General features: G+C 48.8%; 3 protein-coding genes across 9 annotated transcripts in view; 1 reads left to right on the top strand and 2 right to left on the bottom strand.

Moving 5' to 3' along the window:
- GPC2 (glypican 2) overlaps positions 1-11,845 on the bottom strand; it is a 97,593-nt gene extending 85,748 nt beyond the window's left edge. The window contains exon 1 of the mRNA XM_089895718.1: positions 55-11,845. The gene's annotated coding sequence lies outside the window, so the exon portion shown is untranslated. The remainder of the gene's footprint in view (positions 1-54) is intronic.
- On the top strand, positions 3,108-14,421 carry PILRA (paired immunoglobin like type 2 receptor alpha). 4 transcript variants are annotated; one of them, XM_022587887.3, is made up of 7 exons: positions 3,110-3,291; positions 3,606-3,995; positions 10,078-10,302; positions 12,576-12,606; positions 13,612-13,661; positions 13,889-13,920; positions 14,093-14,421. In XM_022587887.3, the coding sequence occupies exons 1-7, from the start codon at positions 3,237-3,239 to the stop codon at positions 14,213-14,215; spliced, it is 906 nt and encodes a 301-aa protein (XP_022443595.1). In that variant the 5' UTR covers positions 3,110-3,236; the 3' UTR covers positions 14,216-14,421. The 4 variants fall into 4 exon arrangements, with proteins under 4 accessions (XP_022443596.1, XP_089751840.1, XP_089751841.1 ...); XM_022587888.3 differs by lacking the exon at positions 12,576-12,606 and having other exon boundaries at positions 3,108-3,291; XM_089895715.1 differs by lacking the exon at positions 13,889-13,920 and having other exon boundaries at positions 3,109-3,291; positions 14,093-14,176.
- Positions 11,894-17,680, bottom strand: part of ZCWPW1 (zinc finger CW-type and PWWP domain containing 1) — a 34,290-nt gene continuing 28,503 nt past the window's right edge. For all 4 annotated transcript variants that reach the window (XM_089895712.1, XM_022587880.3, XM_089895711.1 and 1 more), the window contains 3 exons: positions 16,862-16,922; positions 16,028-16,162; positions 11,894-15,468 (listed from right to left, as the gene is read on the bottom strand). In XM_089895712.1, coding sequence (XP_089751838.1) covers positions 15,149-15,468; positions 16,028-16,162; positions 16,862-16,922 — 516 coding nt within the window. In that variant the 3' untranslated portion in view covers positions 11,894-15,148. The remainder of the gene's footprint in view (positions 15,469-16,027; positions 16,163-16,861; positions 16,923-17,680) is intronic.

A 17,680-nucleotide genomic window follows, 5' to 3' on the forward strand; every position in this document is an offset into this window, starting at 1 on the left:
AAAGATCTCTCCTTCTTCCATAAACATTCAGTCAGCACTGACTGCCCCACTCACTGTGCCACGTGACAAGGACCCCGTGAGCCAGTGTCCCAATCAGTCCTCAAGCTTCTCCCTGTGCAGAAGGAAGACAACACAGAAAAGGGAAGCGTTGGCTGTTAACGGGGCCAGAGGGCTGCTGACCTTCGTCACTGCATGGGGAAGTGGTAGGGAGCACGGGCTCTGGGCTCAGACCCAACGCCACAGCGGACATTGACATGTGATGTGACCTCAGTTAAATCTCATCATCTCACTCGGGACCTGAGTTTCTTCCTGCATAAAAATGAGGATCAAAATAGACCCTGCTTACCTCCTGGGGCTGCTGGGAGAGTTAAGAGCTATTTTAAAACATAACCTGGATGTGTTTTAATCAGGTATGGTAAGACACACATGCAAATGACTGTTATGAAGGAAGCAGTTTATGTTCACAAAACCATAAAAACAAGATGCCCAGCACTCCACGCAGGGCCATGTAGGGAGGCACCAGGGTCAGTCAGGAGGCAGAGGGAGGGAGGGGGAAACATGGGCAGGAGCCTTTGTTGTAGGTTCTGTGAGAAAGACAAGGCAAGGGAGAGCAGGCAGGTTTAGGATCAGCTGGTATGAATAATGTCTGCGGGCTCTGGGGATTAGGGGCTGTCCCTAGTTGCCTGGTACCTGGCCCTGGGATGAATATGGCAGAAGAACATGGGCCTCCTGGAGCATAAGAGCCAGATGGAGGAGGTGGTGGGGAGTGTGGGCTCTGGACTGGCTGGTTTGCATATGACAGGTGAGCTCCTGGGCACGTCCATTGCTCTTCTAAGAACTGGCAGCCCTGGGAGGGACAGTCTCTCCCCGGTCAGTGAGGCCCCAGATGTCAGAGCATCAAGAATACAGCAAATAAGAAAACATGGCCAACACGAGTGCAAAGCACCCGACACACAAGAAGTGGGAGATGTCATCCCTGCCTGTTTCAACTTTGTGGGGCCTGGGTCTCCCTCTACTTGCCTCACATAGTGAAGCAAGCTGAGAGTCTTCCCTTCCCAGCTGGACTCTAGTTCCTGGAGGGCTCACTGCACGCCTGCACCCAACCAGGGCAGGAGAAGCCTTCTCTGGGCCCCTCCCTGCCTGCAAAGCAAGAGGAAGTAAACAGAGTGCTGATGTCAACAGAGGCCTGTGGACAGCCCATGGGAAAGAGCAGAGACCAAGACCTTGCCCTTCGTCCCTCCCCCTTCCCTGTGCTCTTTCTTTGCCCCATGTGTCCTGCCTCACCTCAGGGGCCACACTCACATCCCTCCTGCCTTTGTTTCCCCAGACCCTGAGAAGTGGCCAGCTGAATGAAGCACAATGAATGACCCCCCAGGATGGGCTGTGGAAGGAAGGGGAAGTGAGGGAGGTTAACGGGGGTGGTTGGTGGGGGAGGGGCAATCTTGGGTAAGCGCCAAGCTCACGAGGCAGACAGACCTGAGTGCGGTCCAAATCCAGACCTGGAGGGAACCAGAGTAAGTGAGGTCACCTCCCTGTGAACTTTGAAAGATGCTTGGGCTGAATTGGTGACAGGAGTTCATCCTCCCTTCCCCCAACAGGAATGGGAGAGTTTGGGACTCTCCATGACATTAAGGCTCTGGGCCTCAGTTTCTTCCTGGGAAAATTAACATAAGGATACATCACCACAGAATGTTATAAAGCTGAAAATGAGAAAACGCAGGTTTAGGGCTTGACTCAGATAAGAGGGTTCCATGAAAGTGCAGAATCTGTCCTCTGAGGCCTATAAGTGCAGGCACATAGAGAAAGCCAGGACTACCTGGCTGGCCATGAGAGAACTGTGGAAAACATCTATTAGGATTGGGAAAAAAACTGAGAAAAGGAAAAAGGAAGTTCAAATCATGTCCTCCCACCCCCATGGTCCATTCTGTGAGCCAATGCCAATGTCATCCTGGAGAGCGGGTGAGCAGAGCCTCCATCCCAGCCAGCCCTGGGGGGCCACCAAAGTTCCCAGCCCCCAATCTCTCACCCCGCTCACCACCAGTCACAGGCGGGCAGGGCCTCCATCAGAGAGGGTCCCAGGGACTGTCAGCTGGATGCCTCATGACTGCTCTGACCTTCATCCCCTCTGTCCAGGGAAGGCTCTGGATGAGCCAGGGTTGCACAGCTGCAGATGGAACCCCCGAGAAGCGTTATTAAATACAGTCTCCGGGCTCACCCCGCAGGGCTCTGCACTCACAGGGTGAGGCCCAGAGATTCTGTGGTGCAGCCAGCAGGAAGCATCCAGAAGGAGCAGAAGGCTCTGTGGGCTCAGCAAGACTGGAGTTCAAGTCCTGGACCCGCCACCTCAGAGTCCTGGATGTGGGGCAGGGCGTGTCTGAGCCCCGGTGTCCTCCTTGTAGAGTGTGAGGACAGAGGGCCCTGCAGATCCAGTCCTACATCTCTGGGTGGAGGCGTGGCCTCCAGAAGGCCCACCCTCTGGGTAGGTGGGAACCTGCACCCACCCTCACCTCACCTCAGGGAGGGTGTGAGACTGCACACAGGGAGCAGAGCAGGGCGGGAGGGGCCTGGTGGGCCTTGGTTCTGCCTGGGGATGAAGAGGGGCACTGCAGTGTCCCCCACCTGCAGAGAGAGACCACCAGCATGCTGGGTGCCCCTGGTGCCTGGGCTGGGGGCTGAGGCTTGACCACCAGCATCTCCCTCCTCCTCCTCTCTAAGGGGCTGTAGCTGGGCAGGGACTCAGGGCCGTGGACCTCTCCCTGAAGGAGCCTGAACTGGTCCTGCTGTCACCCCTTTCCCTGGGAGGAGAGAGACACTCAGAGAAGCAGAGAAAAGGAGAGAGAGACACACAGAGACACAGACTGACTCCTAAGGAGATGCCAAGCGGGTGGCAGAGGCAGGGAGCTGAGGGAGAGAGGAGAGGCCCCAGCTGGCCCAGGTCAGGACCAGCCCCTCAGTGTGCAGAGCGGGGCAGGGAGCCCTAGATCATTGTTCCCTTTGCACTGACCACAGAGAGGCCCTTTTGCAATATAGGAAAAGAAGCCAGATTGATAAAGGAAGTTCCAGTCACAGCAGGGGTGAGCGGGCTTGGGGAAGGCCCCTACCCTCCTCAGTCCTCCGAAGGAGCCTGGTCCTCGCTCTCCTGGTGCTGAGACTCCCCGCAGGCGGCCCCTCCACAGGCCTCCCCTCTGGCCTTGAAGGCTCTGCTTGTCTTCTCATCCCGGGAGGAGGGCAAGGCCATGGGTCTGCCCCTGCTGCTGCCCCTGCTGCTGCCCCTGGCATCTCTGCAGGCAGGTGAGAGGCCGGGACTGTCCTGCTCTGCCCAGGGTCACAGGGACCACCCCCCCGGGGAGGGGCTATGGCTGGGTGTCTGTAGAAGTGTCCCCTGGGGTAGCCGGCCAGGCCTCCCACCCCCAACAAACAAAGAGCTGGTCCCACAGTGCCGGGTCCCCCCAACCCCGCACCCTCCTCCCCGCCCCAAGCCTGGAGAGGGGCTCACCCAGGCCAGAGGGCCAGTCCTACCACCTGTCACACATCCCACTGTAGGTGAGGGTGGCTCTCGGTCTGGGGTCACCTTCAAAGTCTCTCCCTCTCCCTCCCTCCTCTAGGTCACTGGGCAGAACCCAATCCAAACACTGCCTTTGGGATGAACCAACCAAAGAAACTCTCAGCCCTCGAGGGTGACTCCATCCGCATCCCCTTCTTCTTCTATTACCCCTGGGAATTACACAAGGTTCCCAATGTGAATATATCCTGGAGATGGAAACACTTCCATGGGGAGTTCATCTACAACACGACCCCGATGTTCATCCATAATGATTTCAAGGACCGGCTCCTCCTGAATTGGATAAAGGGTGGGAAGAACGGCTCCCTCCAGATCTCGAAACTGCGGAGGGAGGATGCGTCTAGCTACTTCTGCCGGGTGGAGATGGACACACAGGGAAACGGCAAGCAGATGTGGCAGTCTATCAAGGGAACCACACTCACCATCAACCCCAGTGAGTCCAGCTGTCCTGCCTGAGGCTCTTGGAGCCCACTGGGGTCTTGTCTCCCAGGCCTGGCCCAGGCCCCCTCTTCCTCTCTTCTCTCAAACTCCTCTCCCTGCCCCCTCTACTCCTCCCCAGGCCTCTATCAACCCCTTTTCACCTTAATCTTCCCCAGCCCTGCGCTGCCTCCCTTGCCCATCCTCCTCTCTGCCCCCTCCCTCATCCTCAGGCCTCCGCCCTCTGGGCTCCCAGCTATTCTCCTCTCTTGCTCCAAGCTGGGGCTGCCCCTCCCCTGCCCTCATCCCATGTCCTCCAGGTGACTTGACATCTTTGGGATGTGGCTGCCTCCCCTTTGTCATGTGTCCATGTGTGGAGACTCAGCTACCCCATGTCTGTCTCCCCACGGCCATGAGCTCAGCCCACACACACAGTAGGTGTGTGGTGGCCACCAATGGTGGCCCGAGGCGTCCCGTGTCCCCATCACCTGTTTCCCATCTCCCCCTTCCTTCTGCTGCTCTGCTCCCCAGAACATGGCCCTCAACGCTCCCACCCCCATCCCACCTCTTTCCCATCTCCTCTTCCCCCGCTTCCACCCTCTTTACCTCCTTGCCTCCCCCGCACCTCTCCCTGTGTGGCTCTAGTCACACTGTTCCCCGTTGTCCACCCTGATTTTGCTCCTCTGTCCTGGTCATGACGAGGCAGCAGCAGCGGTAAAGGCAGCTCCCGCTGACTGTGCCCTGCTTCCCGGCTGGACACCTTGGCAGCATCACCCCAGCTAAACCCCAGCTAACCTTCCCCACGACCCCGGTAACAGTCGGTCCTTCTGCCATCCTCCTGTTACAGGAAGGGAGACCGAGGCTCACACAGCAAACACCTGCCCGAAGTCACTCCTGGTGCAGGTGGGGTTTGACCCCAGTTTAACCCCAGAGCCTCTTCTCTTAACCATGAGCCGCTTGGCCTCAGGTACTGACCTGATCATCTTGCTTGGACTATTTTTCACCTAATAATGGCCGTGTAGCATCAACGGATCTCCCTCTGTCATTCAGTGGGGCATTGGAACTTGAACCTCAGTGTATCTGACTCCAGGGCAGAGGTGAGGGGTTCTCTCCCAGGCACAGGCAATAAAGGAGTGTGTTGTCTGTAGATTATTTTTTTGAAAATCATCTACGTTTGTTTGCTTTTTATAATCACTTGTGCTGGCAATTCTAAGCAGTATCGGTGATGAATTTCTGCTCCCGGCTGGGATGGACACTCCCCGTGTCTCCCCCTCGGAAAACCATTGCCCCTTCTTGACCACTATGCTGGTTTTAAAGCAAATAGATAGTGACTCACAACCTGAATTAAGCAAGACAGGCTTGGATTAGTATTTCCTGCACCTCCTCCATATTTCCTTAAATGGCCTTTTTTGAGGGACTTCATCTCTCCTTAAATCCCTCTTCTTCCTTTCCTAATTCTTCCCTCTTTTTCTCATTTCTGTGTTTCAGTCACACTTACTGTGAGTTTTTTCATCAATAAGTTAATTTTTTTCAATTAATTCAATTAATTGGGTGGTCATGCTCATTACTTTTTAAAAGATACAAGTAATAAAAAGAAATGTTTTTAATCCCAGTGAAGTACCACCATGCAAAAACATCACACCAAAGGAATATCTGTAGCAAACATATCTCATAAGTTTGAGATTGGCTTATTAATTTTTTTTTACAAACGGTTTACTTTTGTAGCCAAATCTAATTATATTCTCATTTGTAGTTTTTCTCTTTTATTTCTAAGCTGAAAACCCCACATCCCACTAGGGGTGAAAATATTTTTTCCTAATTTTTGTAAGATTTGATTACTTTTCATAATAAAATTCTTCAACATAGTGAGAATTTATTTTGGTATATAGTGTGAGATAAAGAACTAAGTTGATCTTTATACCAAGAAACAAATCAGTTGTCCTTACTTCATTTACTGAATATTTTTTCTTTTTTCCATTGATTCATAGGCCTAGCTTTTAAGTTCTTTTGTAGAATAGCATCCATTTCTGGTCTGTCTATTCTGTTTCACTCGTCTGTGTTTTCTTATATTAGTATGACACTGTTTTAGTTATTATAACTTTATCATGTTTCAATGACTGTTAAGACTTTTTCCATCACAACCACGTATTTCTTCCTCAAAAACTTTGTTGCCCGCCTATTCTTCCACATAAGTGTTAGAATAAGTTTGCCAAGTACCTAGAAAAATGCTTATGTTGATTTTTTAAATAAGAATTGCATTAAACCTATAAAGCAATTGACAGAAACTGAAATCAGTATGATGTGCAATCTTCTCACTGAGGAAAGTGTCCTATTTTATATCCCTCAGTAAACCCTTGTAATGTTCTTCCAAAGATCATGTAAATGCCTCACAAGACTTTTTCCTATTCTCTACTTTTATTATTAATGTGCAACATTTAAAAATGTATACTTGTTATAATTTTCATTTTAAAAGTAATGCATAAATTCTGGCCAAGATGCTGGGTTATACACACATGTTTACCTCCACTCCCTCCCAAAATCTACTAAAATGACAGCAAAGGGAATTTTTTAAGACAAAAACCCACAAGGACAAAGTATTTGCAATCCAGGTGAACAAAAACAAAATTGGGGACGCTGGAAACAGATAGACTAATGTAACTGGCTCAGGAGACCAGAGGAGTTAAACCCTAAGCCACCAGCAGGGACACCCAGAAGGAAGGCGATTTACACTGCAAAACCCTTTAAAGGGTCAGGAATGGCAGCTCCTAGTACTCGTGAAACTGGGGGTGGAAGGGGGTCTGAAAACTAGAGGACTAGTTGAAATGTATTTAAGAAGCAGAGACACCTCCGTACCCCCACCCACAACCCCGGCCAAAGAGTGGATATTTGCTTTCTAGAAACGATAATCCACAAGGAGCCTGGGGGGAGTACCCTGGGGCCTAACTGGCAACAAGGATTTAGTTCTTAAATCTGGAGATTTGGTGAACTGATGAGACCTTAAACAACTTGACCCCTGTGGGAGCCTCCCAGGATGCAGGTAGCCAGGCTGGTACCCACAACCCACCCACCAAGGGCAGAATATTAGGAGACTCTTCTCTGGGATATCTATCTGATGGGCCTGAAAAGATCTAGAAATCTAACAGATCACTCTACAGCCCACTAACTGACATGCCTTTTCTGCTATAACACACACAGCTTCCTGTATGCTGGGAGCCAAGGGGGTAAGGTGATTGGGGTCTCGGCCTTGCACCAAATCCTCTGCACTAAGGATTGTACCCTCACCTCAGCTGTGCCCAGGTTGCTTGAGGCTACAGAAGCTGTTTTAAAAATGACTGAACTAAACATTTAAAGAATGCTTTTCCCATGAAATGCAGAGAACAGAACAATCTGGGGGGAAAGGGTATCTGGAAGAATCCAAAATTATGAAAGGAGATTAAAATTTTCAAATAACTATCATCCTCAGAGAGTTAAGGAATTTCGTGTGAACACAAAAGGGCGCTTTACAAAGGAGCTTCTGAAACAAAAAGAGGTCTTGGAAATTATAGGTATACTAGCAAAGATGGAAAACTCAATAAATGATTGAAAGATGAAGTTTGTGGAAATATCTCAGAAGGTAGAAAAAAATTCAAAGATTTGGATATTGTAGTGGGTGAACAGCAGCCCCCCCAAAGGTCATGTCTACATCCTGATCCCCAGAGCTTTATACTGAATAATGTGAATACTGCCTTATACTGTTGGAGATGTGATTCAGTTGAGGAATTTGAGATGAGGTTATCTGGGATTATCTGAGTGGGCTCTAAATATTAATAAAAGTGTCCTTATAAGAGAGGGGCAGTGGGAGGTTTGACACAGATGGAAGAGAAGGCAGTGTGACCACAGAGGCAGAGACTGTAATGAAGCAGCCACCAGAAGCTGGAAGAAGCAAGGAACAGATTCCACTTCAGAGCCTCCTGAGTGAGCGCAGCATGGCTGACACCTCGATTTCTGACTTCTGGCCTCCAGATCTGTGAGTAAACTTCTGTTGTTTAGAGTCACCCAGCTTGTGGCAATTTGTCATAGCAGCCATAGAAATGTAATATAGGAATTATAAGGAAGGATAAGAAAAATTGAGAATTGGTCCAAGAGTTCCAACCCCTGAATTCTAGTTTTAAAAACAGAAAAAAGAAGCCCATGGGGGAAGAAATTATCAACAAAATTACTCTAGAAATTTTCCAGAATGAAAGAACCCAGCAAAATGGATAAAAATAAAGAGACCAACCCTGGGGCACTGCAACATGAAATTTCAAACACCAGGGATAAAGGAAGATCCAATACATTTCCAAGGAGGAAATAAACTGGCCACATAAAGAGATTCAGGAATCAGAGTGGCTTGACTCTCTCAATAGCAATAGAGGAAGCTGGAAGACAGTGGTTGAATGTTGTGAAATTCCAAGGGAAAATTATTTCATTTATTCATTTAACAAATGAAATAACAAGCACTGACTGAGTGACTATTATATGTCAGGTCCTAATCTGGGCACTGGGATAAAGGAGTTAAGACAAAAAAAAAAAAAGTATTATTTGTCTCAGAAAATCATCAGTTTCACAGAAATTTTTTAGAATTATCAACCTATGATTGAGCACACACTCACTCATGATTTCAACAGACTCTTTGTGGTTGTTAGATCTGCAGGAGTCTTATCTGTCTTCTTGTTTGTTTTTTCTCTAACCACTTCCTGTATTTGTTATTCCTTCTGCTGTTCTGTTTCATAAAAACATTTATTCCAACATAGGTTTTCATTACTTTCAAACTATGAGTTTCCTTAGAGCTGGCTCCTCTCTGTTTGGTAATTTTTTTCTTTGGAAATTGACTTTTCATTCATTTTAAAAATTTCTTCCCATTTTAAATAATTACAGCATTTAATACTATGAATTTAGCTTAGAGTGTGGTTTAGTCATATTCCAGGAGTTTTTAAAAAATACATCTTGCTCGTGTTTTTATTTTCTAAATAGCATGTCATTATATATATTTATTTGACTAAGAACTTAAAATTTTTTATCTCAACTGAGTGATGGGATTCACACTTTTATTATTAATTTCTACAAGTGGACAGAAAATTCAGTCCACACTAACCTGAAGATTTTATTGGAGTTGGATTTTCTGTATGTGGCTTAGTATTATGTCAATTTTTTTTTTTTTTTTTTTTTTTTGCGGTATGCGGCCTCTCACTGTTGTGGCCTCTCCCGTTGCAGAGCACAGTCTCTGGACGTGCAGGCTCAGCGGCCATGGCTCACGGGCCCAGCCGCTCCGCGGCCTGCGGGATCCTCCCGGACCGGGGCACGAATCCGTGTCCCCCTGCATCGGCAGGCGGACTCTCAACCACTGTGCCACCAGGGAAGCCCTATGTCAATTTTTTAATGGTGCCTTAAACATCTACAAAGATACAATCTGTGTGTAGGAACTAAAGTTCAATACATATTAATTTAACCATAATAATATATTTCCAATATACACTAGGTGCTTTACAGATGTTTTCTCACTTATTAAGACAGTCATGTAAAATGACAAATACTGTTTGAATCCACTTCTATGAGGTACCTAGAGTAGTCAAATGCTTAGGGTCAGAAAGTAGAATGGTGAGTGCCAGGGGCTGGGGAAAGGGGGAATGGGGAGTTGATGTTTAATAGGGACAGTTTCAGTTTGGAAAGATGAAAAATTTCGGAAGATGGATGGTGGTGATGGTTGCACGATAATGTGAATACACTTGATGTCACTGAACTATACACTTAAATATGGTTAAAATGGTAAATCTGTGTTACGTATATTTTACCACATTAATTTTTTTGATCCTGTGACTTAGTTGTCCCTATTTGTAGGTGATGAAATGAGGTTCTGAGATCACAGCACTGATCAGTGGTAGGGTCAGGATTTAAACAGAGTGATGAGGATTCAGGGCTTCCAGCATCTGCCCTTGTTACTCCCCTCCCTGTGGGAGAGCTTCAGAGACTTGATCCCCACACCCCCACATTCCCCAAACTAGGGAACAAGATGTGACAGCTTCACCCAGATACCTCCAGCCCTTTAGTGAAGAATTTGCATATTTCTCATGTCTTCCCAGCCACCAACACAACAATTCAAGTCCCCACCACCACCAAGACAACCACTCAAGGTCCCACCACCACCATCACCACCACAGCTGGCCTCAGGGTCCCAGAAGGCAAAAGGAGTTCATGGTCTTGGCCCTTGAGTACTGAAGCTACAGTCGGGTTGGCACTGGCCAGCGCTGTGCTCATAACTGCAATTGTGGGACTGACTGTGTACCTCAGGTGGAAGAGAAGCAAAGGTAAGTGGTCTGGGACCCCCAATCTCTCCCCAAGATTCCCAGCTGGGTGTTTCTCAGAACACTCCTGCATCTGAATGACCATAGATGCCCATTAAAAATGCAGATCCCTGCTGGGCTTGAGATCTGAGCTTGGGAATCTGCATTTTTAATGGTCTCCTCAGGTGGTATTTGTGTGTCAAGTTTGGGAACCACCGCTCAAGACCAATCCCTCTCCACAAATCTGATCGTTTCCAGTTCTTTTCATTTGACTTAATCATTTCTCATTTGTCCTCACCTTTTAGTGCAAGGGTAGGGAGGGTCTGCCCTGGGAAATGTAAGAAGAGAACAGAAGGGACAGGAAGGTGGCTCCACTCAGCAAGCACTGGTTGGACACCCATTTTTCAGGGTCTGGGTTATAATTGGAGGTGCAAAAGTAAATAAAGCACAGGCCCTGCTTTCAAGGAACTGGGGGATAGGAGGATATGGGGAAGACAGTTGCCTCAAGGGCTAATGGCCTCATTTGCAAATAGCTATGGTAGGTTGGGAGGAAGGAGGGGTAACCAAGGAGGACTTCCCAGAGGAAGTGACACCTGCAAAAAGTCTCAAAGAATGAAAAAGAATTAGCCAGGTGGTGAGGGTGCTGTAGAGGTCACTGTCCTTCCAGGGGAAGGAAACCATGCTGGGAACTCTAAGCAGCTCACAGCTGTGGAGGAGGCAGGAGATGAGAGAAGAAGACCTTGGAAATCACACCCCAGAGCCTCTGATCCCAGCAGCAATGTGATAAAGCAAAGTGGCAACCTCAGCTTGGCCTTGCAGATACAGAGTCTGCAGTGGAAGGGCCAGAGGTGGGCCAGGCTGGGGTCAATCTAAAATTGTTATTTTAGCTCTGCAGAGCAAAAACCACAGTGGTTGTGTCCTGAGAGTGAGGATGAACGTTCAAGATGTAGAGAAAATGTGACATAGTCACTGAGGAAATGCAAGATGGTATTTGAGGATCAACTCAGATGAGAAGCCATAAAGCATCATTGCACATGACTGTTTTTTTTCAGCAGTATTCAACCATGCAGGTTTAGAAACCTTCAGGAATTGCTGATTAAAAGTTGTGTTCAGGGAATTCCCTGGCGGTCCAGTGGTTGGACCCTGTACTTTCACTGCCGAGGGCCTGGGTTCGATCCCTGGTTGGGGAACTAAGATCCCGCAAGCCGTGCCACAGCCAAAGAAAAAAAGTTGTGTTCAGCTGCTAGCATCAGAGAACAGAAGTAACAGTGGGTTAAGTAACACAGAGGGTTTCTTTTTTCCTCATCTAAAAGGATCTGGAGCCAGAAAGCAGAGGACACCGTCCTTAAGCACTCAGGCTCCTAACTTTCTGCTCACTGTCCTGGATACTGACTTCTATCCTGAAGGGTGCTTTATGGTGCAAGATGGCTGCTAGGACTCCAGGCATGATTTGTGAATCTAAACAGGAAACAGGATGTAGGAGGAAAGGACAAAAAGACTATGACCCAGCTTTCTGTCCTCCTTTTAAAGAGCTTTCCTGAAAGTCCTACCTACAACTTCCCCTTAGTCATAGGTCCCACATCTATCTGTAGGGGGGCACACTGCCACTCCAAATAAAATCAAGGTCTGTAACTGAATAAGAAGAATCAAATGGATATTGGGATAAGCAAATAGCATTCCCTGCTTTAGGACACATCCAGGATTGAAGATGTGTCAGCAAGTGTGGCAGAAGGACAGGGGAACACAGGAGGTCAAGGAGCGAGTAAGAGGGCACAGATGGAGAGTAGAGGACTCAGCAGGGAGCCTGGATAACCTGAAAGAAAGTGGATCATCAAGAGACAAGAGTTAGTGAGGTTAAGCACAGGTACAGAGGGATGATGACAAAAGAGAGCTGGAAGGAAAGACAGTAGTAGCATAACTATGATACTAGCATTTACTAGGTCAGAGGTCTCAGATCGAGTGATTAAAAAAAAAAAAAGGCCCAGGGTGTGGCTGAGTGGAGCAGAGGTCACTGGAGTTGGGGGAAGTGGGCAAGTCCAATGTGTTCAGAAGGTGAAGGGGCGCAGGCTGCTCTCCTGATGGGTGTTGAGGACAAGGCAGGACAGGTGTGGGCAGCCTCAGGGTGCCTGCTGGGTGCAGGCTCAGAGTCCCAGGCCCTTCCCAGGCGGGTTTCAGCCGAGCTGCTTCGCTGCTCTGGTCTCTCCAAGGATTAGCTCAGAGTGGGGCGGGGCAGAGAAGGCAGGCAGGAGACAGGCCTCCATGGATGACACATTGACACACTGTTGGTCCCCCTACAGGTCTGCAGACTAAAGCCAGAACCCCAGCCAGGTGAGCGCTTCTCCTCCAAGGGGGGAGGGGATGCTGTTTTGTGAAGCAGCAAGTTTCTTTCTGAGAACAGCACTAGGGAGCCTTTCACAGCCCCTCCCCTCCTGGACTCTCCATCCACACCCTCCCAAGTCCCCTAACCGGCCAGGCTCTTAACTTCCGGAGGCTCCAGCTCTTTAAAAAATTGAGAGCAGTGGACCAGCACTTTCTCTGATTCTTTCCCAGAACATCTCCCTTTGTCTTTCTCTGGCTGCCCCTTTCCTCCTTCATCCCCAGTTCTCAGCCTTTTCCTCTGTTCATCCTGGTTTCTCTCCACCTCGTCCTTCCTGAACACACCTACCACCTCCACGTTCTGTCCTCTTTCTTGCCCCTCATCCAATCTGTCCTGTTCCCCTGTGACGCGGGATCTCCAGCTGCTCTGCCCTCTGTCTTTTCTCAGATCAACTTCCCTCCTGGCTTCCAGCCTGGCTCCCTCTCCTCGGGCCCCAGCTCCTCTTCCTTTCCTGAGCTCTTACCCTCCTCATGGCCCACCTCTTTCCTTTCTCCATCTTTCCTTCCACTTCCAGGCTTTTCCTTCTCTCAGCCCCTCCCTCTTTTCTCTCCCTCCTGACTCTTGACAGCTGCCCTCCTCGGACCCCTCCCCATGGCGATGGCCAGGGGACCTGAGATTAGCTTCCTGGTTTTAACTGAGGCTCCAGTTTTAACTGAGGCGCTGCGGCAGAGAGAACAGAAGCTCCCCCTCCTGCTTCTCCTCCCTGTGCCCCTGCAGTAAAGCCGCTTCTCCAGAACAATCCACCTCAGTCAGCACTCAGGGACAGGGCTACATCGCAAATGACCCCTCAACCCCATCCAGGCGGCCTCCTTCTGAGAGCCTCAGATCTCTGCCTTCATCTTCCGAGTGTGTCCAGGCAGGTCACAGAGCCCCCACCAAGAGAACCAGCCCGATGCAGGTGGTAACTCTTTTCTGCCCAGCCTCTGACACATCGCCCCCTTCCTGTTCCCACACAGGGGATCCTTCCAAAACCCAGAGGAGAAATACGAGAACATTGGGAATAAAGGTAGGTCCTGCCGCCATCATCCCCGCTCTCCACCTGGGCCGTCCTTCCCCCCACACACCCCCTCCCTACACACGTGCCCTCAGCATCCTCCTCTCTCCCCCACCTCACCCACCCTCCCCCAGACCCTGTTCCTGACTTAAAGATGACCTCACTACTGGAGCCCCCTGCCCATTTCTCTACCCTTGCTGCCAGGCCACCTAACCCTGGCACATCTTGATTTTTTCTAGGACAACATACAGGCCCCAAGCTGGACACCAAGGTAAGCAGCTCAGATTAGGGCCTGAAAGAATTAAAGGAACGTTTGGAGAAGGTGGGGTGGAAGAACAGAGGGACTGTGGTTTCGGCAGGGCATCAGCTGTGGGATTGCGGCGCTAAGATGGGACAGCTCCCCCTCTGCTGCCTAACCCCTTCCCCTTTCCATTCTCCCCCAGGATGACGGCATCTTTTATGCCTCCCTCACCCTCTCCAGCTTGACCTCACCAGCAGCGCCTCCCCACCCGCCTCCCCAAGAGGGCCCCCAGGAAGAGACCCTATACTCTGTCATAAAGGCCTAAGGAGTGAGACTGAGTGAGGACCTGCTTAGAGTCAGCTGCACACAGGGATCTCAGTTTCTCATAATCACCCTGGACAGACACAGACAACTCAGAAGCCAGCAGGTGATGAAGGCCACCAAGGACCTGAGAGACACACAGCCACCTGCTCCAGTTCCCTCTTCAACTTCCTAGCCCTTGACCACAAAAATAAAAGTCCCTGTACAATTTGCCTGAATGCATCTAAGGAGAAAGCTGACATCACCTTCAACTTCTGTCCTTCTTGCCATAAAGGAACCATAATAGATAGCTCACACCCAAGATCCCTCCCCTAGTACTTTTGTTCAGTGACTGCCGCAGGCCAGGGACCAGTAAATCCCCAAACACTGGTAGTCAGTCTGGAACCCAAGGTCTGTCTCCTAATTTAACCATTCTACTTCCCTCATGATAATAATTAGCATGCATTGTGTTAGTGGTTTACTTCATTTCAGCATCATCAACAACCCTATATGGCACTGGATGTACCATCTGAGGCAGGATAACAAGACCCAGAATGGTTACAGTGTTTTTCCTAAGGCCATGTAGCTAGTAAGTGGCTGAGGCAGGATTTGAACCCAGACCTGCCCTTCTCAGTGTCCTTCTCCTAGGACTCGGGTGTCATCGCCTTCCCAGATCCCTATACTGACAGGCCTCCCACCAGAAAGCATGACGTGCCACAGTGACACGGAGGAGGAGGGAGAGAAGCCAAAAGAAAGCAAGTGGTTGAGACGAACCAAACCAACTAAACCAGTAACCTGGTTTATTAACATAAACTGCACAACTCTGACCTTAGCCAACCAACCTCACAGCCAATGAACAACCCCAACATTTATCAGCTTCTCGGGGATCCTCTGAGAGGCTCTGCCTCCTGCTCCCACAGAAGGGATGAGAGAGCAGGAAGGAGGTGCGAGCCCACAGCTATTCCTCACAGAAGGCCACGGCGAGCTCCCCTGCGTCGTCTCTGTGCTGTGGCTCCTCCCTCTGCTCCAGCTCTTCTCCAACATCCTCCATGAGTTGGTCCAGGTCCAGGTCACTGGAGGCTCCATCATCAGAGAGGACACTTCCAGCTTCCTGAGGCCGTGGCTCCTGGGGTGCAGGCCCTTTTTTCCCCACCACGGGACAGGCCCCAGGAGGAGCTGGTGGGGTCAGGACCTCTGGCACTATTCTAGCTTCTTTTTCCTCAGATGAGCTGCTTACTGGGGCCTTGCTTTGGGGAGCTTTAAATTTTTTCTTAGGGCCTAAATGAAAAAGTGATAAAACTGAGAGACTTATTGGGTCATCTGTCCTCACCTTTTACAAGTCAAACTCCTAAATTTCTATTACCAAAACAATCTCTGGAAAAGATGACCTTTCTTAAAAGAAAGAAAATGGGGTTTGGAGTCAGAAAGACTTGGATCCACAGGCTAGACATGGGTCTTGAGCAAACTTTAAACCCTTTAAACCTCAGTCTCCTTATCTGTAAAATGGCAAATATCCAGCCATAGAGATACTGAAAGAATTAAAGGGAACAAGTATAGAAGTGTCTATCTAGCCGGCCCATGGAAATATCCATAAATGCTAATTCCCACCTCCTTACCATTCTCCTATCCCTGAATGTCCCTGAATCAAATCAAATAATAACCACCAAATGTTTCTACAGTGTGTGCTGTGTTCTACAATTTGGATGACACCGTTTTGGCCAAACTTTTTTTTTTTAAGTAATGAAAAGCTGTGACATTATTAAAAAATGATCAAAGGAGGGAAAATGCAGACATGAACCTCATTTCCCCACAGTTTTCCCCAAGTCTTGAGCCTTACCTGGCTGCTCAGGTTCTGAATTCCCATGCCCTTTTTTCCTTCCCATGATGGGTAAAGATGGAGCTGCAGATTCATTTCCCAGAGATCTCTTCATTGTCTTCCTTTGCAGGGTTCCATCTCGTCCATGTGCTCCACCTGCATCACCCCCAACCCCCAACCGTGAAGGACACTGGTTTATTTCTCACTGAGTGACAGCATGGCTAGGGTCCATAGGCTCCCCACATTTGTCCTCCGCCTTGCATCTTCTGCTCATTTTCAATCTAGTGAGTCCTCTTGGTTCCTTTCTTTTCCCCAAATATTTCCTTTTTTTTCCCCCCGGGTCTTCTCTTTATAGTTCACCTCAGAACCCGCCTCCTCCAAGAAGTCATCCTTCTTGGCTAAGAATTTAAAACATTCATTCCACCTTTAACCTAAGATTTTGTAATTCAACTCACAGAAGTGAGAAGGCTACAGCTTCCCTGACAACACTAGCATGAGTCTCTTTTTTCTTTTTTTTTTTTTTCTCGGTACGCGGGCCTCTCACTGTTGTGACCTCTCCCGTTGTGGAGCACGAGCTCCGGACGCGCAGGCTCAGCGGCCATGGCTCACAGGCCCAGCCGCTCCACAGCATGTGGGATCTTCCCGGACCAGGGCACAAACCCGTGTCCCCTGCATCGGCAGGCGGACTCTCAACCACTGCACCACCAGGGAAGCCCCTAGCATGAGTCTTGCTCATTTTCTCAGGTTCTGGAGCTGAGACATCAGTAAGGCCCAGCCACATGCAGACCCTCCCACTCTCTGCTTCTGCCTTGCCTTAACTGTAGCACATGTCTGATTTCCAGCTGACTTGCTTACCTCTTGCCTTGGGGTTTTTTGTCTGAATTTTGGCTGGCTTGGGACCAGGCAAAGTTGGATCCTGAGAAAAATAAGGAGAGAAAAATAAGAAAATATAAATGAAGTCACATAATTGTGATTTAATAGAGTGGGACGCTACAGGAATGATGAGTGCACTTAAGGGAGTTCAAATTAGGTTCTGTGAGTCTGATACAATTTAAATCAATGACAGCACTTCCCTGGTGGTGCAGTGGTTAAGAATCCACCTGCCAATGCAGGGGTCACGGGTTCAAGCCCTGGTCCAGGAAGATCCCACGTGCTGCGGAGCAGCTAAGCCCGTGTGCCACAACTACTGAGCCTGTGCTCTAAAACCCACATGCCACAACTACTGAAGCCCATGCGCCTAGAGCCCATGCTCCGAAACAAGAGAAGCCACTGCAATGAGAAGCCCATGCACCGCAATGAAGAGTAGCCCCCCTCACTGCAACTAAAGAAGCCCCCACACAGCAACAGAGACCCAACGCAGCCAAAAATATATAAATAATTTTTTTAATGTTTAAAAATAAATAAGTAAATGACAACAAAGATAAAAATGTTCATCCTTCCCATTCTATTTGTTATTAGTCAATGCAAGGCTTTATGCACAACAGAAGGAAATAAAGTTAGGCCACAAACATGATAAAAACTGGTAAATTAAAAATTAAAAGAGAAAGTGAAAAATATACACTTCAGAGCTTCTAGTTTCCAGATCTACACACAAGGAGCTTGGAAGCTGTAACTGTGTTCTAACAACAACTAAAAAGCTGAACAGACTGAAATACCAATAACTCTTCTTAGATC

The sequence above is a fragment of the Delphinapterus leucas genome, chromosome 15 (genome assembly GCF_059928025.1).
Source record: "Delphinapterus leucas isolate spDelLeu-1000000601 "Yukka" chromosome 15, BTC_Dleu_Yukka2, whole genome shotgun sequence".
NCBI classification, from domain to species: domain Eukaryota; kingdom Metazoa; phylum Chordata; class Mammalia; order Artiodactyla; family Monodontidae; genus Delphinapterus; species Delphinapterus leucas.

Excerpts from the sequence above, each read along its gene's own strand:
- PILRA (XM_022587887.3), top strand. The coding sequence starts at position 3,237 with ATGGGTCTGCCCCTGCTGCTGCCCCTGCTGCTGCCCCTGGCATCTCTG. Across the intron at positions 3,292-3,605 it reads CCTGGCATCTCTGCAGGCAG|GTCACTGGGCAGAACCCAAT; the intron begins GTGAGAGGCCGG and ends TCCCTCCTCTAG. Across the intron at positions 13,662-13,888 it reads CGAGAACATTGGGAATAAAG|GACAACATACAGGCCCCAAG; the intron begins GTAGGTCCTGCC and ends GATTTTTTCTAG.